Below are 21,709 nucleotides of genomic sequence, written 5' to 3' on the forward strand. Positions count from 1 at the left end.
CCATCATGCAAGGCATTTCACACTTCCAAGAGGTTCTAAAATTATTTATCACCCAATTTCAAGTTTTAAAATCATTAGATCTAGCATGCAAGGCATTTCACACTTGCATCTAGTATAAGATCAAGCCATTCTCCCCCAAGAATGCTTCAAATCCCCCTTAGTCTACATGCAATCTATAGATCTACATGCAAAAACTACATGCAACACTCAATGACAGCAACAAGGGCCGATGCAAGAGCTAGAGAGCTCACACAGCTCCCATCCCCTTAAAACCACAACTCACCTTAGCTTTGAAGATCTTCGGCTTAATTAGAACTCCACCTCACCACGCCAATCTGACAGAACCTCCCCTTGATCTTTAGCTCTTCTCACCGCTGAGATCTTCTTTTCCTCTGCCTCACTCGAAATCAAGAGATTTTCTCTCTAAAAGACTTCAGAGAAAAAATTTGGCAAAGATTTGGTATTTTGAGAGAGTGAATGTCGTAAATGAGAAGCCAAAGAGGAGTATTTACAGCCCCTTCACTCGACTTCAAGCTCTATCAAGTGGCAATTTTGGTTTGACAAGTGTCAAAAAATTTGCATGCACTCTCCCCCATGCGCGCGTGCATCTCAAACGCTGGTGGAGAAGGCTTAATCTGTCAATATGTGGCATCTCTCCCCCATCCAGAGACTCTTCCACTTCCTCGACTTCTCGCGTCTCTCTTGCGTCCCAAGTACATTGATATGTATATATTTTACCATGTTTAACCACTGTTTATTTACATCTTTTACATGTTTTATCAGCCTATCTTGTCACTTTCATATAAGTTAAGGACTGTTTGTGCAGTAGAGTAGGATTTGCATTGCATTTGCATTTCCTTGTTTAAACAGGTGAATTAGACTCAAGAAGCATGGAAATAGCATCTGGGATGAGGAGAGTGCAATCAATGGAGTGAATAGGAGATGAATCAAGAAGAAAACCAACAAAACATAGAGCACTCGACCGTTTGGATGGGAGACACTCGACCGTTTGGATGGGAGACACTCGACCGTGTGGAACTCAAGACTCGACTGGTGGGAAGCAGAAGGAAACCCACTCGACCAAGGGCACTCGACCACATCAGGTCGAGTACATCGAGCTGCCATGCTATTTTGTCTGGTAGCCAAATTAGGGCTTCCTTCCCCCTCTATATATACTCTTTGTACCCCATGGCCGCAAAAAGTCCTCTTTTATGTAAAAAAGTCTCTGTAGCCACCAAAAAACCTAGTTCTTACCCCTTAAGGGTTTTTAGGATTTATTTACTGATTTGCACCTTTTATTTACTGTTTTCTCTCAGATTTCTGTACTTTGTAAGTTCCATAACTTCCACTGTATTGAGAATCTGAGTTTGCTTCTTTATATTAAGTTGTTGTTCATCATTTCATCTTGCTTATCATGCTAGTTTCATCATTTTCTAGGTTTATGTTCATCATCATCATGTCTTATTCATCTGAGTTGTGATTTAGGATTCTGGAGATGGATTAGGCTGGTTTAGGGCTGTGGTAGTCTGGAATGGTTAAGCTTGCTTGTTTAAATATCTCTTCTGGGTTGGGTATGCTCTAAGCTGTTCTTATATCTGAGAGGGTAAGAGCAGATCTTAAGCTTCCTAGCATCACACCAATGTCTAGGTTGTTAGATAAAACCAATACTGGAGATCACCATGCTTGTCTCATGAGATTGGTTGCACAAGGTGGTTTTTGACAAGTAATGGTCTGGTGTTTAAAGCCTGTTCAGTATGGTTTCACCAATGGGTGTTGGGTTAGGATGTTACTGTAACTTGATCACTTCTGTCATGAGAGTGGATTAGTGAGTCATTAAGATCATTGTCTAGAGATAGCTCATGTTAGATTGAGATTTGTTGAACAGTTTAGATAGCTACAGCCTGAACACTAGCCCATGAATCCATCTCTAGAAGCCTTCTTAACCATTTGATTGTTTACTTATCGCATATCTTCCTGTTTCATTGCATTTGTCTTAGTTTAAGTTTGTCAAGATTGCATCTGTTCTTCGTCAAAACCCACTTGACCTAGTCACTCGACCATTCACACGGTCGAGTGCTTGATCGAGCACCTTCAAGTTGTTCCTTTATTTTCTGTTCCATTTTAATTCTGCATCTTTACTGTTTTATCTATTGCTTTTACTTCTTTTAGTTTAATTTCAGCATTGCTTACTTGCATTGAATTTCTATTTCAAGCATTTTCCTTTCTGCATTTAATTTCAAACTGTTTTACCAAAGCCACTTTCATACTTGGCTTAACTTGGATTACTGTTCACATTCTGATTGCATGCACATCACACACTTTATGGATTAACATCTCTTATACTACAACTGCATAATAGAATTGAAACCTCTTCCACCTTGCATTCCACCTACATACCCACACCACAAAAAGAAGATATGTTTCATACACCTGTCCGCAAAGACAACTCACTCGTCCGCAAGTCTACTTCCTCGGCAGTCCTTGGTCCTCCTGTCCGTGACTCTGGTATCTCTCGGCTCTCTTTGGACCTCTTGTCCATGCCATCGGTATTTCTCGGCTCTCTTTGGACCTCCTATCCTGTACGTCCAATCCGTCCGTCGTCTGTGGTACATCGTCCGTCTGACTGGTACACGGCCATTCCGTTCCCATGGTCCGTCTTACGTCCCACGCACCATTTTTCCATAGCCATTACTTTCTTTTTCCTTCCTTTGTTCTTTCACCAATTTTATCGATCATTGATATGATCCTCCCAAGGATTCGACACCTTCGAGTTGGTTGATAGAGACACCTTGATTCTAAAGACGACGAAGCCTCAAGAATAAGGATGGTGGAATGAATGGTCGCACAAGAGTTGCGGAAAGACTCTTGATATACCGGTTTGATCTTTCAGCCTCGCACCAAAAAAGATCGGATCTCTCAGCCTCGCACCAAGGAGATCGGGGTTTTGACTATCGGAATCACACCAAGTAGTCGGTTTTGATTGTTGGAATCACACCAAGCAATCGGTTTTGTTCACAAAGAACAGAAGAGAATCACTCTCAAAAAGAAAAGGTTTTGATAAAAAGTTGGATGATTATTTCAATGATCTTACATGAGTTTATATAGGATAAGAAAACTTGGTAACAAAGCCAAGTATTAACTAGTCTTAAAACTAAAAAAGAACAATTAAGATAGATGGTTGAATGAAGACCCAATTCTTGTGCATGTATTCCTTCCTCCAAAGTGACTCTAGGTGCATGTATCTCAATTTTCGTCACTCTTCTTTGACCACAAAATAAAGTGATTATTTTGGGCTTTCTTGGACTTGAATTAGGTTCAAAGTGAGCTAGACTTGATAGGTATCATCCCCAATAGCTTTTCCAATGCTCTCTTTGACCATAAGCTCTTGAATAAGCCCATTTAGTGCATCCTTTAGCTTCTTAGCTTTTGCTCTAGTCATTGGTCCTTCAGGTACAAGCAATGGTTTCTCAGCTACAAGCTCCTCAGGTTCAAGCTCAGCTACATGTTCCTCAGCTTCAAGCTCAGCTACAAGCTCATCCTCCTTAGCCCCATCCATGATCACATCAATCATGATTCACCATTAGTCTGGATGTTCCAACGGTTCCCATCCGTTCTTCGGTTCTGGACCTTTTGTGTCTTGGTAACATTAAGTACAAGTTACTTAGGCCATTCTCCGAAATTTCCTTTTCTCTGTTTGTCCGAGACATCTCCACGTCCTTCGTACATGTCCATCGCGTCCGGTCCTATCGGTACCCCCACCGGCAACACTCATAGACCCCTCTTGGAAGCCCTGCGACTCGCCAACACCCCTAGTTGTCACACTCTGATCCACGGTAATACTAACCGTTGGGCCTATGCCCCTACCACGACAACGTCCACGACCACGTCCGTGAACACGACCAGCAACAGCACCACCTCTAACCATCTACAGTACCCAGAACAGAAGGCTAAGCATACAATTCAAAAGCACACACAAAGCACACACATATTATTGTGGAATCTCATTGAAGGCTCGAAGAGTATGATACTAGGACTCCATACCATAACATCAAGCATCAACCAACATAGAGATCAATTCAACCAATTAAATCCCTAGAACGCTCTAAACCATCCACTTAACCATCGTAGAACCCTATAAGCTCTGATACCAAACTAAAACAACCTGACCGGTTTTTTTTTTTAATAATGCAATATATAATTAATTAAGCATCCGATACTACTTTATTAAACCAACCCACACCACAAGCCATCATTAAACCAACAACAAATTTACACAGCGGAAACAAACCAACAATACAAGCCAACATATCATGAAAACCATATCATTCCTAACCATTCTAACCATCAACCTAGCATAACTTTATTCAAGGTTCCAACATCAATATCACAACCAACAACACAAAAACGAGACCCTAGATCATCCTCATCGCCACAAACAAAAATTGAGGTACATAAGTATTATCACAAATACATAGTGAGGCAAACCTGCCATCTACTGGGCTATACACACAAGCAATTGAGAAGCCAATGTTTAACAAACAACAAACAAACACAAACAAACCAGGAAAAACCAGTATCAGCCGTCTGCTGAAAAGATTGGTGACGACCGACACCGACTCCGCAGACACGATCAGCTCGAAGCTGAAAGTCACACAACCGCTTCCCAAAATCCTCCAAACCGTCTGAAACTCACCATTAAATCCTGTAAACTCATGGAAAACAACAACCAACCACAAGAACACAAGAAAACAACACAAACAGCCACAAAACAAGCAAAACAAAGGATTCTCCAGCTTAGATCAGTCATGGTCATGCACTAACCTCTTTGTAGCAAATTTCTGACCCAACAACGACAAATCCAACCCTTAGAAGCCTTCTCCTTTGTTCCTAGCACAAGATCTCCACTCCAAAGGAACATATCTTACTAAAAACAGCTTAGAATCTCTCCAAAAAGCTTCCAACTCTCAAGAACAATCTTTTCTCTCTAAACACTATGGAACGACGACAAAACAACTTTCCCCCAAAACCCTTTTCGTCGACCTTCCACTTAAATAACCCGGTTACATGGTTTCCTCAAACAAAATTGGCCCAAATCGACAATTACGAAAAAGTTGCCGAACAAGAAATCATTGGTGTCGACCGACACCCCTTCCCAAAATCCAGATTTTGGTTCCCAAATGTTACAAGTCGAAGCGCAATTGAGGTTTGAGGCTCAGTAGGTGTAATAGATCGATCGTTTCAAGTTCTGGATGCTAATTTTTGTTCTCTTTAATAGTCTGATCCATTTGTTTTCTCGAACGTGGGCCTTGTGCGGACTTTGACATAAACTGTGTTTTCAGTGATATAATTCATGAGTTTGTTTAGGCCTTTATTTTGTGTTCTCTATATTTTCTCATAATGTTTATAAATGGTTTACAAAATGATACTCGGTTGTTTGTGTGTACATTTTTACAGTTGATAGTTGGAATTAAACTTTAAGAACTTTGGAAAATAGGAAAAAATGTATTCAGCTGTAAATATTTATTTATTTAAATAAAAGGATTTCCTAGAGTGGGATAGGCAACGTAGTTTTTGATGGATGCATGTTTTCCTTTCGATTGGCATGAGAAGAAATATAAAGGATAGTTAGTATATTTTCTCCCTATATAAAGCAGTACTTTGAAAACCAAAGTTGTGGGTATTGTACATGGTCGTTGTCCCTGTATAATGCATCGTCACTTAGGAGTGTACCTTTTTAACTGTTTATGTTGTCGAAGACTTCTTTGTAGACTATATCCATGACCCCTTCAGTACCATTCTTCTCTGATGTTGCATATAGGATTTTCAATTCAGAATTCGAAGTTACACGGGATAGAACGACATACAAATGACTGTGCGTAAACATTGTGGTAAGTAAGGAGCGACTTGTTTCAAATTTTGGCCTTGACTCTTGTTAATCGTCATTGCATAGCACATTATTATTGGGAGTTGCTTTCTTCGTAGGGTGAAAGGATGCTTGGTGTCATTGGGAGACAAGACAATGCTTGGGATGAAGACTTTTTCACCAATATGAGTGCCAGTGAGTATATCTGCCTCTATTATCTTTAGACCAAGTCTGGTGACAATTGGACGTGTACCATTGCATAACCCTTTTCTGGTTAGGATTTCGGAGGAGCATTACTGGTACCCCTACTTCAAGCAAATTTCTTGGATTGGTAAACCTGGAAAATCTAGAGAGTTTAAATACTCGACTGTGTATAAGTTACTCCAGTCTCCACGTGGTGCAAGCTCTGTTTGGAGAGAATCTGAGCTTAAATATTCCTTACTGTCACCTGGCACCATGGATAGCTGGTATTCATTTATTTCACGGACAGTCTCATTCCTAGGAGTTAGGATTGCCCTCTCCGTTAGGTAGTGTCGTTCCTTGAATGATTGAGAGAACGTTGGATATGCAGCAATAGAAATTGCTGCTAGGCGGTTCCCTCTGTTTGGTAGCATTAAACCTTCATCCGTAGCTATTCTGCACCCTCCAACATTTTCTTCAGGGTTTGTGCTTGCTAACATTGAGTTTCCATCTCGCACTTGTAAAATCCAAGCTGCAAAATCTGCATCAAACTTGTTTAGCCTCATGTTTATTGTTAGTTTGTAAATTTGACAGGCAGTCCAAAGATGTCATCGATTTAAGTATTCTTGTATGGTGTCCTGACGACTTCCTAGGTGAACCACATGTAATATCTGTCTGAAATCTCCTCCTAGTAGAACTGTTTTACCATCGAACGACTTGTTTACTGCAGTTTTGTCGTCTAATGCCATCAGGTCTCTGATGGTATGATTTACGGCTTCAAACGCGTGTCTATGTGCCAGTCAGCCTTTCTAATTAGGGTCGCTAGCATTGTTCAATACTTGATTTCACATGTTGACCCTTCGTTGAGGTTTTGGAATTTTGAAGCGTGAATGAGCCGTTCTTCCGCCAGGCAGGAGCAGAGCCGCAATTCCAGAAGATGCGACTGGGATTACAATCTTGCTTATTGATTGCAGCTTAGCAATAATTGTTTGGTAGAGGTCTGTTTCCCGATGCCTCCTGGTCCCTGTAGGAAGAGCATTTTGCCTGCCTTATCTTCGATGGAAATCAGGATTGCATCTTATATTTTTTTTTTATCTTCATTCAAAGTTGAAAAAATCTCCCATGTTCATCCCTCTCTTTCTCGATGTCAAATTGGAGGTCTTCTGTCAAGCAACTCAGGCTGATTCTTTTCAGAATTGCCTTGTCAGGCAACAACATATCACGGAAATTAGTCAGAGACTTATCATTCTCCATTAATAGCTGCTCAATTTCAATCAAAGCATATTGCTCCAACTTCCCTTCATTTAGGTATAGCTGTCTCGGTTATGTTGCACATTTTCTGCTAGGTATCTCCAGTTCTTGTTCCAAAGTTCTTGAGGATTAGCTATTTCACAATTGAGGAGCAATGTGACAAATAGATACCTGATTTGATACGCTGTTGCCCATTGTGCCAACTCTTTAAGAACATCATGCCACTCTTTATCATCGTCTAGTAGTCCTCTAATGTATCAGGCTTGTTTATTTGTTGCATATAATACTCCAGCAATTGTCTTAATGTCATCAAAACATGTGGCACCTTTGAAAATATTCAATAGTACTCTGAGATAGAACAAATCACCAGCTGATGGGTGGATATGTACAATCCTCCAAATAGCAAAACCTTGTTTCCTTCTTGTCCATGTTTTTGTAGTGTTCCATACATAATACTTAGGGAATTCCATATATGTGAGGTCGTAGGCCTTGATTTCTGAAATGTATCCTACATCAGGTGATCTTTCTCTCTTTTGTTTGTGGCCATCCATTCAGTCAACATTGTCTTTTCTACATCTTCTCTCCTAATGATGCTCTCCAGACGTTGCAACTGGTCAAATAAAAGTCTATGTAGGCATATGACCACTGGCTTGTGGTAGTGGATGTGGAAAGCAAAAATTCTCCAAACTGCTTCGCATGCAGAGGCATACCGACAATCAAGGTATTCACTGATTTTATCAACAAGTTTCTCCAAACTGCTTCTTCTTTGTCCAACCTTTTTTCCCCCTTTTCTTGGTCTCACAATCACAAATGTTGCTTTGTCAACACCTTTAGTTATATATTTGAATAGATACTTAACTTCGGTTGTTTTACAACACCACTCCACATTGATATGGGCCATATACTTTTTCAGCAGGTTGACGTTGTGAGGTGCAAATACCATTTTTCCATGCATGGTGAATACGGTCTATCTAAACCAAAAGGACCATGTATCATATGCTGCTCTACCAGCTGAAAGCCATCACTGTCTATTTCCTTATTTGGTAATTCCGCTGAAATGAATTTATCAGTAACAGCTGGCTATGGGTTTTTGCTATTGCCTTCTAGCAATAGTATGATGTGTGCATGTGAGAAGCCTCGTTTTTGAAACTCTATTGTGTACCCTACTGCTTAATACAAAATTGAACTTTAGTTAGGTATTTACGCTTTAATAAGTGAGTATATGAAAGTGATAGATTTATATTAATTAAAATATCTGCCACTGGAACCGGGAAGAAGACTCCCATTGTTAAAATCGGCGAGCATCTCGTCTAGTTTTTTTTTGAAAACTCTGGATTGGAGATCAGGCCTTGAGTTTGATCCTTCAGTAGTATATGTTTGTAGATGTTATGTAAAATCTGGCCAATTATGGTTTGTTGTGAAGGTGATAAATAAGTAAGGTTTTCCAAACCACCTACAAATAGCCATTGCATCCTGGTATTTCTCAACCATATATCGTGGGCCAGCATTGAAACTTGATGGCAATATGATTCTTCTTCCAATATGTTTAGCATCTGTTTCTCCACTATCTACAACATCATACACATTGTTATACAAATCAGCTCTCTCTTTTTTTTTGATTTAGAGCTATGTAACAAAGTCTTTCTTGTTTTGTGGTTGTGTAGGCATCAACAATGTACTGATGGAATAATCTTCCTCCCTTGGCAATTTTCATACCTTCCAATAAGCGTGTTTGAATCTGGTAAGCATAGTATTCTCTCATGGTCATGTATGACCTCTTAACTTGTCTCTATGGGGACGAGACATATGTGATGTCCTCATCATATCCAGATTCACCATAGGGAAAGAGTAAAGTGTACTGAAGACTCATATAAAGTGGATGAAGATCACTTATCCTTTGTAATTCCGAAGACTTAAATTGGAGGATAACATCACGTCCTAAAGTAGCTGTACTGAAATCGCCAACTATCAAACCAGCTATCTCATCAGCAGTAGGTAAGTCATTGTTTTCCTTTCTTTGCTTGATTGACCAATCTGATATTGAATTCACTGCATTCCCCATCTTCATATCTATCCTTTGCTTTTCTTAAAACCTTTGCCAGTTCATTGATTCTATCTACCATCATTCCAGGATACCAACAATCTCTTAGTCAACCGGTTTCCCTTTTCCTGACGCTGTCATCTTCTGCATAAGATTTTAATTTCGTTTCTTGTGTCAAAAATGTAAAGCTGTAGAAAACAGGGTGCTTTCCATTCTCTGGTAATAGAAACCCAATGGAATGGTAATTTTGGCCATGAATTTTGTAAGTATAGGGTCCTTGTGTGTTTGTCACTGTGTGATCAACTTTACCACCAATTGATGTGAACACTAGCATTGAATTGATTACACGGATGTTACAACATAAATCTGATGATTCATGGTACAGCTTCTCAAGTTATGGGGGTGTTGGATGGACTCTTGGTAATCTAACATGACCTTGTTGACAACATATGGTTTGTTTTTTTGTTTCAGATCTCAAGAGCAGGGCCTCACAAAATTGACATGTGAAAATACCGGTGGAAGAAGTTTCACCTTGTGTATTGGTTGCTGTTTTTTTGAGAAGGTATATTAGTAAGTTTCTATAGGTGTTAGAGAAGGTAAAACATAAAGTATTCAAGAACAGATTGGTTGTGGGATGAAGAAAAGGTTGAATCAAATTTTGAAGGTCTGAAATATCTGCTTTCAAGATTTTCTAAAATGATTTTGGGAAACATGCAGTAATGGGGCTTAAAAAACATTGGAAATAAGATTATTTCGTTCTACCTTTTTGTTTCTTCGTCTTGCGTTTGCCTAACATAATTGCTCGTCGCAATCGCCGAGCTCTTGTACATACACACACCTCCACATTGGTTATTGAAAATAAGAAGGTTGTGTAGAGCTTAGTCAAAAACAATAGTGTTTGGAGTCGTGAGATTTATTGTTTCTTATAATTGATGCATTGCTCAGGTTCGAATTTGGAGATGCTTCAGTGTAATATTTTTCACTAAGCCATGGTTGGGGAAGCTTTGAATCTGGAGGAATTTAACAGATGTGAATGGTGGTTAGTTAAGTGATGGTGAAAAGTCAGAGAGATGACCAAATTCAGACGAGAACTTTGGAGCTTACTTTTCCTGAATTCTATATTTAGACACTCTTTTTTGTCCATATTTTGCATCATATATACCCTAACCTTAGCATTATTAGATCCTTTACTGTAGAAATTTCCGTTTAGGCCATTTAGGATGTTGCATTGTTGCATTTGTGCATTGTTGCATTGTTGCATTGTTGCATTTGTTGCTTTAGCGCCTAAATTGGGGGAAAACAAGGTCAAACCCGAGCATGTACCCTAAGGAGCTATTGTGCAAGAAGAACAGTCCGAACCTCAACCCGATCAAATAGGATCCACGAGCAAGAAGAACAACCCGAAGACCTACCGGAGGAACTACCTGACCATATACTCGTGCACCACATCGAGCAGACCCTCCGGCAGGATTGAGCAGCTAAGTTAAAAGGGTTTCCATATATAAACCCCCATATTCTTCCTTTCGCCCTAGCACGCCGCATACACTCAGAATAGAGAGCGAGAGCTTCTGAGAGAGAGAATGAGTGACACAAACACTTTTTCTACTTTGTTAGGATTTGATTTCGTTTTTTTTTTGCTGTTTTTTTTAGTTACGATTCTGTACTTCCTTACTATTATCTTATTTTCAATACAATGCAATCTTCATTCATTTGTGTTTTTATGCTTTCTACCATGAGATCTGAGTAGTGAAATAAAGTTTCTAGGGATGGGATAAACAAATATGTGTTCTTGATCGGTTAGGATGTCATAGCTTGAATGTTTATTTTATATAAATTTCCTTCTAGCTTGATGTTCTTAATGCTATCAACAGACCGAGAGGTTGAAATTAGGACTAGGGTGTTTTACCATCGAGAGGTGTAGATGAAATGCTTGAATCAATCAATGCTAGAGATTTACTCACTTAGCCTAAGCGATTAGATATGTAATGAGTTAATAGAAAATAATGAATCGGTTTGTATTGCCTGCTTGGTCATGTTTCTCCAACGAGTGTTGGGTAGGGGAGTGATTAAGGTTGATTGTTTCTTTCACGAGAGTGTTTTAACAAGATTTTAGAGATTCATTGTCTATGGAATATTTGCTTGAGGAATGTAAGACATCCGTACTGGTTAGGAACACTTAGGAGTCGAGTACCCCATCCTTAGGAGCTTTCTTATTTAGATTGTTTACATTTTATTCATAACTCGATCCCTTACCCGATCATGTATACGATCACCTGCTTCGAGTATACCTTCGAGCTGCTCATACTCATCTTCTTTACTCCATCACCCCACCCGATCCTTTACTCGAATGCTTGCATCGAGTGCTTAGATCGTCTGGTTCTCGTTTATTTGCTTTCTTTTGTTTATTTTAGTATTGTTAGATCAAACCCATTGACTGCTTGACTTGACTTGCATAGTTCTGATCATATCTCATCTACTAGCATACCAACCATTTGGATTGATAACCCTTTGTACTACAACTGCATAGGGAATTGATACCCTGAGTGAAAATCCTACTATCAATTTGGCGCCGTTGCCATTTAGTTGAATTTAAAAAATTTGCTACGTTTAGGATTTCAGCACTTGCTAGATCAAGTTCTATATTACATTTTAATTCGGTACTGATTTGTTTACTTTCGTGTTTGATTGTTTTGCATTTCAGGTACAATTTGAGTACCCACCCGACTCGTCACTCGATCACCTTGATCGAGTTGACCCTCGTGTAAACACTCAGTTGCTTGCTTGTGCATGCAAACACGATCCAAGGGTAGCAGAAACTTGAGTCCTTTCATCGACAACATCAATAGACCAAGGTTACTCCTTCCACAACTAGTTCAAAACCGCACAAACGAACAATTTAGGAGGAAATGAATTATCAGAACGGTCTAGCAGCTCCTCAAGAGAGGACCAATATGGGAGCAGGAGATGCTCCATCTACTCAGACTCAAAGACATGGCATTGTACCACCAGCAGTCCAGAACAACAACTTTGAGATCAAGAGTAGTCTCATCCAGATAATACAAAGCAATAAGTTTCATGGACTGCCAATGGAGGACCCATTGGACCATTTGGATGAGTTTGATAGGTTCTGTGGCCTAACTAAGATAAATGGAGTTAGTGAAGATGAATTCAAACGCCGGCTTTTCCCATTTTCTTTGAGAGACAAAGCACACACCTAGGAGAAATCACTCCCCAAGGAGTCCATCACCACCTGTGAAGCATACAAGAAGGCGATTCTGGTCAAATTCTTTTCCAACACCAGAACGGCAAGGCTGCGAAATGATATTTTCAGCTTTGTTCAGAAGAACAATGAAACGTTCAGTGAAGCTTGGGAACGTTTCAAGAGATACACAAGTAGGTGCCCTCATCATGGATTCAGCAATGCTTCATTGCTGAGTACACTATACCGAGGAGTGGTCCCTAAGATACGGATGTTTTTGGATACCGCAAGCAATGGTAACTTCCTCAACAAGGATGTCGATGAAGGTTGGGAACTAGTGGAGAACTTAGCTTAATTTGATGGCCACTACAATGAGGAATATGATCGCATTGTGCGATCTAGTGGCGAAGAGGATGCCAAGTACAAGAGAGACATGAAAGTCCTCAATGACAAGCTAGATAAACTCCTGAACCAGCAGCAGCATGTCATGCCATCTCTCAAGAGGAGCAGTTTGTGCAACATGAAGGGGAGAATGCTCAACTTGAGGATGTGAACTACATCTACAACCAAGGAGGCTACCACAAGGGGTACAACAACTAAAAACCAAACCCGAATCTATCCTACTGTAACCCCAATGTTGCTAATCCTCAAGACCAAGTCTACCCATCCGCTGTACAAGGGAACCAAAGCCAGCAAAAGCCTTTTGTTCAATACAATAAAGGCTATGCTCCTAAGCAGCATTACTCGGGCAACTACCACCAACCAATTGCACTACCTAGATTCCAACCACAACAAGGCCCATAGAACCAATCCCAAGACGCACAAATACGCGGATTCATTCAGCATATGATACAGAGTCAAGCATCGGCTGCAATGGACAATGCCAAACGATTCGCGGAGATGAGCAACAAGATTGATTCTGGGTATAATGACCTGGCAGCTAAGTATGATTCTCTCAACACTAAGTTGTGATACCTAGAAGGCCACCACACCAACAAACCACCTCCAAAAATCAACCAGCTTCCAAGTAAAGCTGTTCAGAACCCAAAGGACTATGCAATCGCCCAAGCCATCTTTCTTGATGATGACTTTGAGGACTACATCACTGAGGAAAGTGATGTTCAAGATGGGGAGGCTACAGATCATTATGGGATGAATGAGTACCAGTACTACATATCCGAGTACGAATCCGAGCCTTTACCCGAGGAGACCGATCGAGTTGACAATCGAGCACTGGTTGGAGAATCACAAAACAAAGAACCACCGAGGCTGAACCCAACGACACACCCGATGATGGTGATCAGATGATGCATCGAGTAGATGTTCAGATGATAGATCAACCTCAACTACCTATCGCTGAAGAAGGGAAATTAGAAGAAAGGTTCAAGGCTGCTCTTGAAATCCAATTAGAGGCGCTTGCAGAGCGTATGCGCAAGCGAAAAGCTCCACTTCCTAAGCTCTTGCCACCACACGAACTTCGAGAGAAAATCATCAAAGAGACAGCTCAGCTAGAGATTGAAGTTAAAGAATCTGTCAAGGACATTGGTAATGCAATTATGAGGAGTGGGGTGTATTTTGATCCTGATCTGCGGATTGAGGAAAAATTGGAGGATCCTGGTTCTTTGACTCTGCCATGTTCAATAGGCCTTAGGATTTTCAACAATTGCTTGTGCGATCTGGGAGCTTCAGTCAACATCATGTCGTTATCAGCAGTTTTAAACCGAGTAGTCTATATTTGGTTCTAGCTGATAGAACAATCAGACATCCGATTGGTATCCTGGAAAACTTGCCTCTCATGGTTGCAAGAGTGGAAGTTCCTACTGATTTTATGATCCTTGATATGGATAAGGAACCGGACGATCCACTAATCCTAGGGAGACCACTCTTAGCAACAGTAGGAGCAATGATTGACGTGAAACAAGGCAATATCAGAATTGAGCATGGAGAGCATTTCAAGATAGAGTTTGGCGTCAAGAAAGGAATTAAAAGGCCAACTATTGATGTTCAAGTCTTTTCTACCAAAACAAAGCAAAGAATAGTCAAGCATCTTAAAGAAGTTAACACTACATTTGCTGTGGAACCAGGACAAGACCAGGAAGATTGGATGAGCCAGTCTATCCCAGGAAGATTGGTTGAGCCAGTCTATCCCAGTGGAGAGGATTTCAGAACCTCTCCCTCCTAAAACCCATGCTTAAGGAGCATGAAGAGTCAAGCTTAGTGACTTAAAACAAGCTCACTTGGGAGGAAGTCCTAAAGGTGTCTTTTTATTTGTTTATTTACTTTGCATTATTTTCAATTTCAACATTTATTATAAAAAAAAAAAAGAAAGAAAGAGGAATTATGGGGAACCCGAGGCTGTACCCGAATCCGTACCCGACGTGCCTGATCGTGTTCCCCTTAAAGTGGCGAGTGGAGTCCAAATTCCACTGCCCCAAGCCCACTCTCGGTGAAGCCCAAGTTGAAAACCCTAGAGGCAACCACTTCTATTTAAAGATGACTCTTTCTTCCCCAAGACAAAACCGATAAGTGCTAAAAACTTTTGAACTTCTTCCTTCTTACTTCATCTCTCTCTCAAACTCGAGTGTTCTGAGATTTTCGGGAACTAACCCTATTGATCTCGAGTTTAGCGTTTCTTTCTCTTTAAGGATTCCACCTATGGCACCGAAGATGAAGACTTACCAGAAGATGGGGAGCAGATCAACCTCCGCCGCTGCTAGAACCGGAGGTGATGCCGCCGAAGCTCACGATTCACAAGGAGGAGGAGACGTTCCACGTTCCCAACCGTTGGCTGGACGTTTCGCATCCCTAACCCGATGCACAACCCGATCCACCACCCGAGCAACCGATCGGGTAGATACCTGAGTTCTCTCTCCTGACACAATAACTGTTGCAATCCGCCAATCTCCTCGACATAGGGACCTGTCTACGTCCGAGCGAACCATTACTGACCCAATGGAGGTTGATTCAGATGCAGAAGGAGGAGAACCAGAGGAATAGGGTGAGAAGCAGATCTGCAGTTGCGAGGGGGAAGATACCAGCTTCTGAAAAGGCTGAGAAGGTGGCTTAAAGAGTAGCGGAAGAAGAAGATCAAGACACGGAGGAGGAGAGCCGGGACTGAGAGGAGGAGCAGAGAGAACGCACACGCCTAGCTTCGTGGAGGCTGCAGCAGAAAGAGGTGGAGACTCCAGCCAAGCTCTTCAAGGTCCTCTCCAAGATGAACTTCGTTGGAACCCGCTCTCCCCACCGAGAAACAATGAAGTAATTGGGCATCACTAGATATGTCAAGTTCCTGTTCGACATGTGCCACCTGGGCCAGATGATGCGAGCCAACCTCGAGGCTTATAAAGAGGAGATGTACACTTCCTATCAACGTTGCGGTTATACTTTTTTGAGGACCACCCGACCCTACTACCCAATGGGGGGATCAGGTTCATCACCATCTCCGTGCGCAAAAAGGAATACCGACTCACCTACAAGGAGATGGAGAAGCTGTACGTATGGTTTCAAGGCTGGGAATGGAGAGAACATGTAGGTGAGCAAGGAGGAGATGAAGTCCCTATGGCTGACAATAGGAGACAAGCTTCCCTACAAGTCTACAAGCTTCAAATCTGCTCAAATAAGGAGCCCTGTTTTGAGGTACTTTCATAAGTCTCTAGCTTGTACCTTATTCGCTAGGAAGGAGACTGGGAATGTAAACGATCATGAGCTCCAGCTGCTAGATATTGCCTTGTGTGGAGTCTTAGAAAATGCTAGGGATGGTACCTTAAGTCTTTGGCAATGAAAACCGAGAGGAGAGATGGAGCTGGAGAGATCTCCATAAGAGGACTGGTCACACCAATTTTGGTAGCTTGCGATGTGACCCTAAAGGGAGTGGTTCATGAGCCGAGATGGCTAGACATCGACTAGCTCACATTGGCTAGGTTCCTGGCTTATGAAAAGCCAAACAACATTCTGCTCTTCAATTTTGTCCATCCAGCTGCCAGAACCACCCAAATGATCGTGCCCAACGTCGTGTGCACCAAAATCCGGCTAGGGGATAACATAGATTTCACACCACCTTTGGAGGAGTTGTACAACCCGGAAGAGGAGTCTGAGGCAGAAGAGAGAGAGCCGACTGGGCAAGGACAGGGAGACAACTCAGATGAATATGATTTTGAGGAGTATGTGTGCTCTCAAAAGCAACCTATTGGGGTGAGGGAAGCTCGCAAGAGGATCGGGTGGCTGAAAAGGATAAACAAGTTCCTAGCCAAGAAGGTAAAAGACGTCACTGGCTCAGTAAAGGTAATGGGAGGGCAGATCAAGGAGCTGCAAGACAAGGCAAGCTGTGCCTCAGCTCCCACTTCGGCATATGCACCCACATGGATGGGGAGAAGCGGACCGCTAGGAGGGATCTGAGGACTAGCACTTGCAGAACCTCACAGAGCATCATCTTATGAGCAGCAACCTGAGGCGGATGTCACCAAACCCAAAAGATCGCGGAGATGCCACTTAGACGCTATTCCGACACCTGACACGATGGGTTACACGATGCCTACCCGACGCACCCATCGAGCACCCATTCGGGTGAGTACTCAGGGCCTTACCCTCCGCCTTACCAGATGTCGTACACGATGCCGTATGCGATGCACCCTGCATGCGGTTATATGGGTGATCATTACAGACCTCTCCCACCATACCCGTCGTACTATCTGATGCCATACCCGATGACCTATGCGACGCCAAACCCGATCAACTTCTCGGATGCTGGTCCGAGCAGGTCGTTCGTGCACATAACCAAGCTCTCTGATGAGCGAATACCGGCACCTGCTGAAGCCGGTGACAATCCTGGCTACACGTTGGCAAGTATGGAGGCTGCTACAACCTTCTTCTTCACCAACTCATTAGGTACCCCATTCATCCAACCTTTGTAAATAATATTGCATTTAGTTTTATTTCAATTTGAGTGATTCTTGGATTCTTTTTCAGACTTTTATTTACGACTGTGTAATTTAAGTTTGGGGGAGGGTCCTAGAATGTATATCACATTGTGTTTTATTTTCTTATTTCAAATTTGTACATGCTAGTTTTATTCATTTGAGTCTGCATCTATTTGCATAAAAAACCCTAAAAATTTGAAGAAACAAAATTGAAAAATAAAAAAAAAGAGTGTTCATGTAGTTGCATTTTCATATTAGGATTTGAGTCTAGATTGCTTCATATAGGATTGTTGCATATGCATTTTAGGGGACAATGATTTAAACCACCTTGTTTAGTGCCAAACATTAGAATTGTAGTTATAGCCCTTAATCACAGTTCATTGTTGCTAGATCAATCTTTGGAAAAAATGAAAAATATTTGTTTAAAACCTTGTGACTTTTGAAAGCTTCCTCCACTTGCTTGAACATTGAATCATCTCTATATTATTGGACTTAAACTGAACTTAAATTTTCTTGCTTATGGATTTTGAATACTTGCTCATGGTAACTCAAAACTCAGGTTAACATTCTATTTTTGCCAATCTTTTTATTTAACCCGATTTATTTTTCCCTACCCTTGAACCCAAACCTTTCTCTCAAACCTTGTTGTGAATCGTTGAGTGAGGCCTTATCATTGTGCTATAGGTTGTGAAACCTTAAGAGTATTGAGAACGACAAAGAACTGGCCCTTGATTTAGCTAAGTTAGAATTTGAACTAGCTATTAGGATCGGTTTTGAAAGATAGGTGGTTATCATGATTATTTGAGGTTGGGTTGAGGAATAAAAGAGAAATAAAAGAAGGAAGTTCCTAAGGTTTGATTGAATTAGCTCTAAGTCTCTAAGTAAAAAAAAAAAGAAGAGAAAACGATCTTGCTATAGTCTCCTGAAACAAAAAAAAAAGCACAAAAATAATATGGGAATATTATTAGGAGTTTAGCAAAGAAAGAAAAAGAAAAAAAAGATCTAGATGTCTAAAGATTAGACCTTAGGGATTATAAAAGTAAAGGAGTTAAAATCAAGGATGTGGGTAGTATTATTCTAGGGGGTTTGATAAAAAAAATATATATATTGAATGAGAAAAGGGTAGATTATCAAGAGTTAAGCTTTGTATGCCCAAATTGTTCTCAATCTTAGATAGTTTTCACAACTATCTAGCATTCATTCTTTTGAGAGTAAGCCACCCAAAGATATTGTTTCAAACCTACCTACCCAAAACCCTTACCCTTGAAACTGATTGAGCTTGATTTACTTCCTATTCGCAAGAATTCGCCAAACACTTTAATGAATGTGAAAGAGATGATCTTTAGAATTGCAATTCCTTGTTGTTAGTTGGAGGTTGAACTAAATCGATGCATGGTGATAAGCATAGAAAAATAATTGTAAGTATGTTGATTGATCTTAGCACCATTAAACTATCTTTAAGGACTATAGCTTGAATCCTTCGCTTAGCTCAAAAGGTTATGAGTCCCATTTTAAAACTGCACCCTCCTACTTCCTTGCTAGAGGACTAGCAAGATTTAAGTTTGGGGGTCTGATAACTCTCCAATTTACATGTTTTAAGCATCATTTTTTGTCCATATTTTGTATTGTTTTTACCCTAACCTTAGCATTTTTAGGTCATTTACGGTAGGAATCCAGATTTAGGCCATTTAGGGTGTTGCATTCTTGTATTTGCATATTTTGGATGAAAACAGGTGCTTAAGAGCATAAAATGGGGAGAAGCAAGGTCAAATCCGAGCATGTACCCGAAGGAACTATGGAGCAGGAAGAACAGTCCGAACACCAACCCGATCGAAGAGGATCCAAGAGCAGGAAGAACCACCCGAGGACCTATCCGAAGGACAACCTGAGCTCATCCTCGAGCACCTCATCGAGCAGACCCTCGCGCAGGACTGGGAAGCTAGGGTTAATGGGTTTCCATATATAAACCCCCCCTCCTCTTCCTCTCGCCCTAGCACGCCACAGACACAAAAAACCAAAGAGCGAGAGCTTCTGAGAGAGGTCTGGAGCGACTCAAACACTTTTTCCACTTTTGTTAGGATTCATTTTTCATTTCTTTTTGCATCTTTCGATTCTACACTCTTCTACTCTACTCTATTTTTAATACAATGCAATTCTTATTTATATGTGTTTTAGTGCTTTTTTCCATGATATCTGAGTAGTGTAGTAAGGTTTCTAGGGATGGGATAGACGATTTTGTGTTCTTGATCGTTCAGGATGTCTTAGCTTGAATGTTTATGTTTTATAGGAAATATTTGCTTGAGGCATGTAGGACATCCGTACTGGTTAGGAATACTTAGGTGTCGAGTACTTCATCCTTAGGAGCTTTCGTATTTAAATTGTTTACATTTTACTCATAACTTGATCCCTTACCCGAACAGGTACACGATCACCTGCTTGAAACCAGACAACATCCAATCTGTGACAGCTTGGACAAACTGGGTTAAGAGTAGGACATCCACGTCTTTTAAGGTTGTGTATATACGTTAACTATTCTCTATAGTATAAAGAGTTTTTTTGCAGTTTTTTGTTATCTTCAATTGTGGATTATACTTGCAGGCAGTTACTGAAAAATATAGGACTTTGAGGAGGAATCATATACCTCACACCACCAGCCGAAAAGGAATGGGTCGCCTTGCTCATGAAATGGTATTTGATCAGATTAACGTACTATATTAATTAGTTACAATAAAAAGACAGACGTTACTTAATTAATAATTTTATTCATTTGTTACTTGTAGAAGAAAAAGAGTTTTGACCCTAGCAAGGTAACAAGAGGTCAAGTCTGGGTAGCATGACATACACATGCGGATGGGCGATCTGCTAAGCCAGAATTTGAAACTCTTATTATAAGAACTTATCAACTTCTAATATGGATTGATTAGTGTGTAGCTTAGAGTGATTGCGTTCAAATTTTTTGATTCAGGAAAAAAATTAAAACAATAGATAGTCAGATGGACTCTACAAGTAGTATCCAAGATGATGTCGTGAGTCAAGTAGTGGGAAAAGATAAATCTGGGAGAGTTAGAGGAATGGGCAGAGGGATAACTGCTACCAAGCTAGCATTCATAGAGGCTAGAGACACACATGTGGAAAAGCTTGAAGCAACCCAAGCAGAATTGCTCAGCCAGGTTCAAGACCTACGAAATGTAGTGTGTGGCTTAGCTGCAGGGAGAAAGGTAATTTAATATTTAGATTGTGTATCTTAGCTTGATGACAGTTGCAACACCGAGTCCACTACTGTTAACATTGGAGGACCAAAGTGTCAGCTGTTGGAATGGTATTCAGAGGCTGAGGTTGTTGTCGGTGAAGTAGAATTCTGCTCTGCTGATCGAATGTACAAGATTGGACGTATTTCACTTGGTCCCAGTGCAGCAACTGTTATGGTGAAGTGTGTATCAAACAAAGAAACATCCCTTTGGAGGCCTACAACAACTATGACTTCACTTGGCGACACAGTTGGATGCAAAGTTGCATGGCCATTCAGTAAGATAATTCTGGACAATATGGACTCACCAGATGGAATTAAGACTGCTAGTTCGTTGGTACAATTTCTTTCCTTTGAACTTATACAGACTTAAGGCTTATGATTAGATGATCTAAACTAATATATATTATCTTTTGAATCTTTATGCACCAAAAGCATTAGATGATATGATCCTCATTTTTGATTGGAATTCGGAGGATGAACTCATTGCTGAGGTTAGTTTGATTTCAACTGACCCAAAAGAACTGGTCAACAATATTACGTTGGGTCGAAATTCTACAATTGTGAAGGTTTGTAAAGTGGTTAAGAAAGACGTTTTTCTATGGAGACCGAGTGTTGACAAGAGTTTCATGGGTGATGTCCTAGAGGAGAACATCGCATGGCCTATACATAAGATACAGCTCATTCAACCACAATCAATCAATGAACCTGCAGTTTCAAAACAACCATCACCTAAGGTATAATTCTAAACATTTTTGTCTTTAATTTGTGGTTCAGTGTTGGACTGTTGCATTTTCAGAATAATTTATTGTATTGATTGAATCTAAGATGATGTTTTGACTACTGATTGTAGAGTACTAGTGTTAGTTTAAGTAACAACACCAACACCATCAACGGTGGCAAGACGAAATGCATCATCTTAGATTGCTCTAGAATAGTTGAAAAAGTTGCAGAAGGCAGAGCTTGTTCTACAAACCCAACAGATGTCGTCCATTTTGTTCCATTGGGTGCT

The 21,709-nt window shown here is 40.7% G+C and overlaps 1 protein-coding gene across 1 annotated transcript; it reads right to left on the minus strand.

Annotated features, from left to right (window-relative positions):
* Window positions 6,169-6,609, minus strand: LOC109128518. Its single transcript, XM_019235174.1, has one exon. The coding sequence runs from the start codon at window positions 6,607-6,609 to the stop codon at window positions 6,169-6,171; it is 441 nt and encodes a 146-aa protein (XP_019090719.1).

The sequence above is a fragment of the Camelina sativa genome, chromosome 1 (genome assembly GCF_000633955.1).
Source record: "Camelina sativa cultivar DH55 chromosome 1, Cs, whole genome shotgun sequence".
Lineage (NCBI taxonomy): Eukaryota > Viridiplantae > Streptophyta > Magnoliopsida > Brassicales > Brassicaceae > Camelina > Camelina sativa.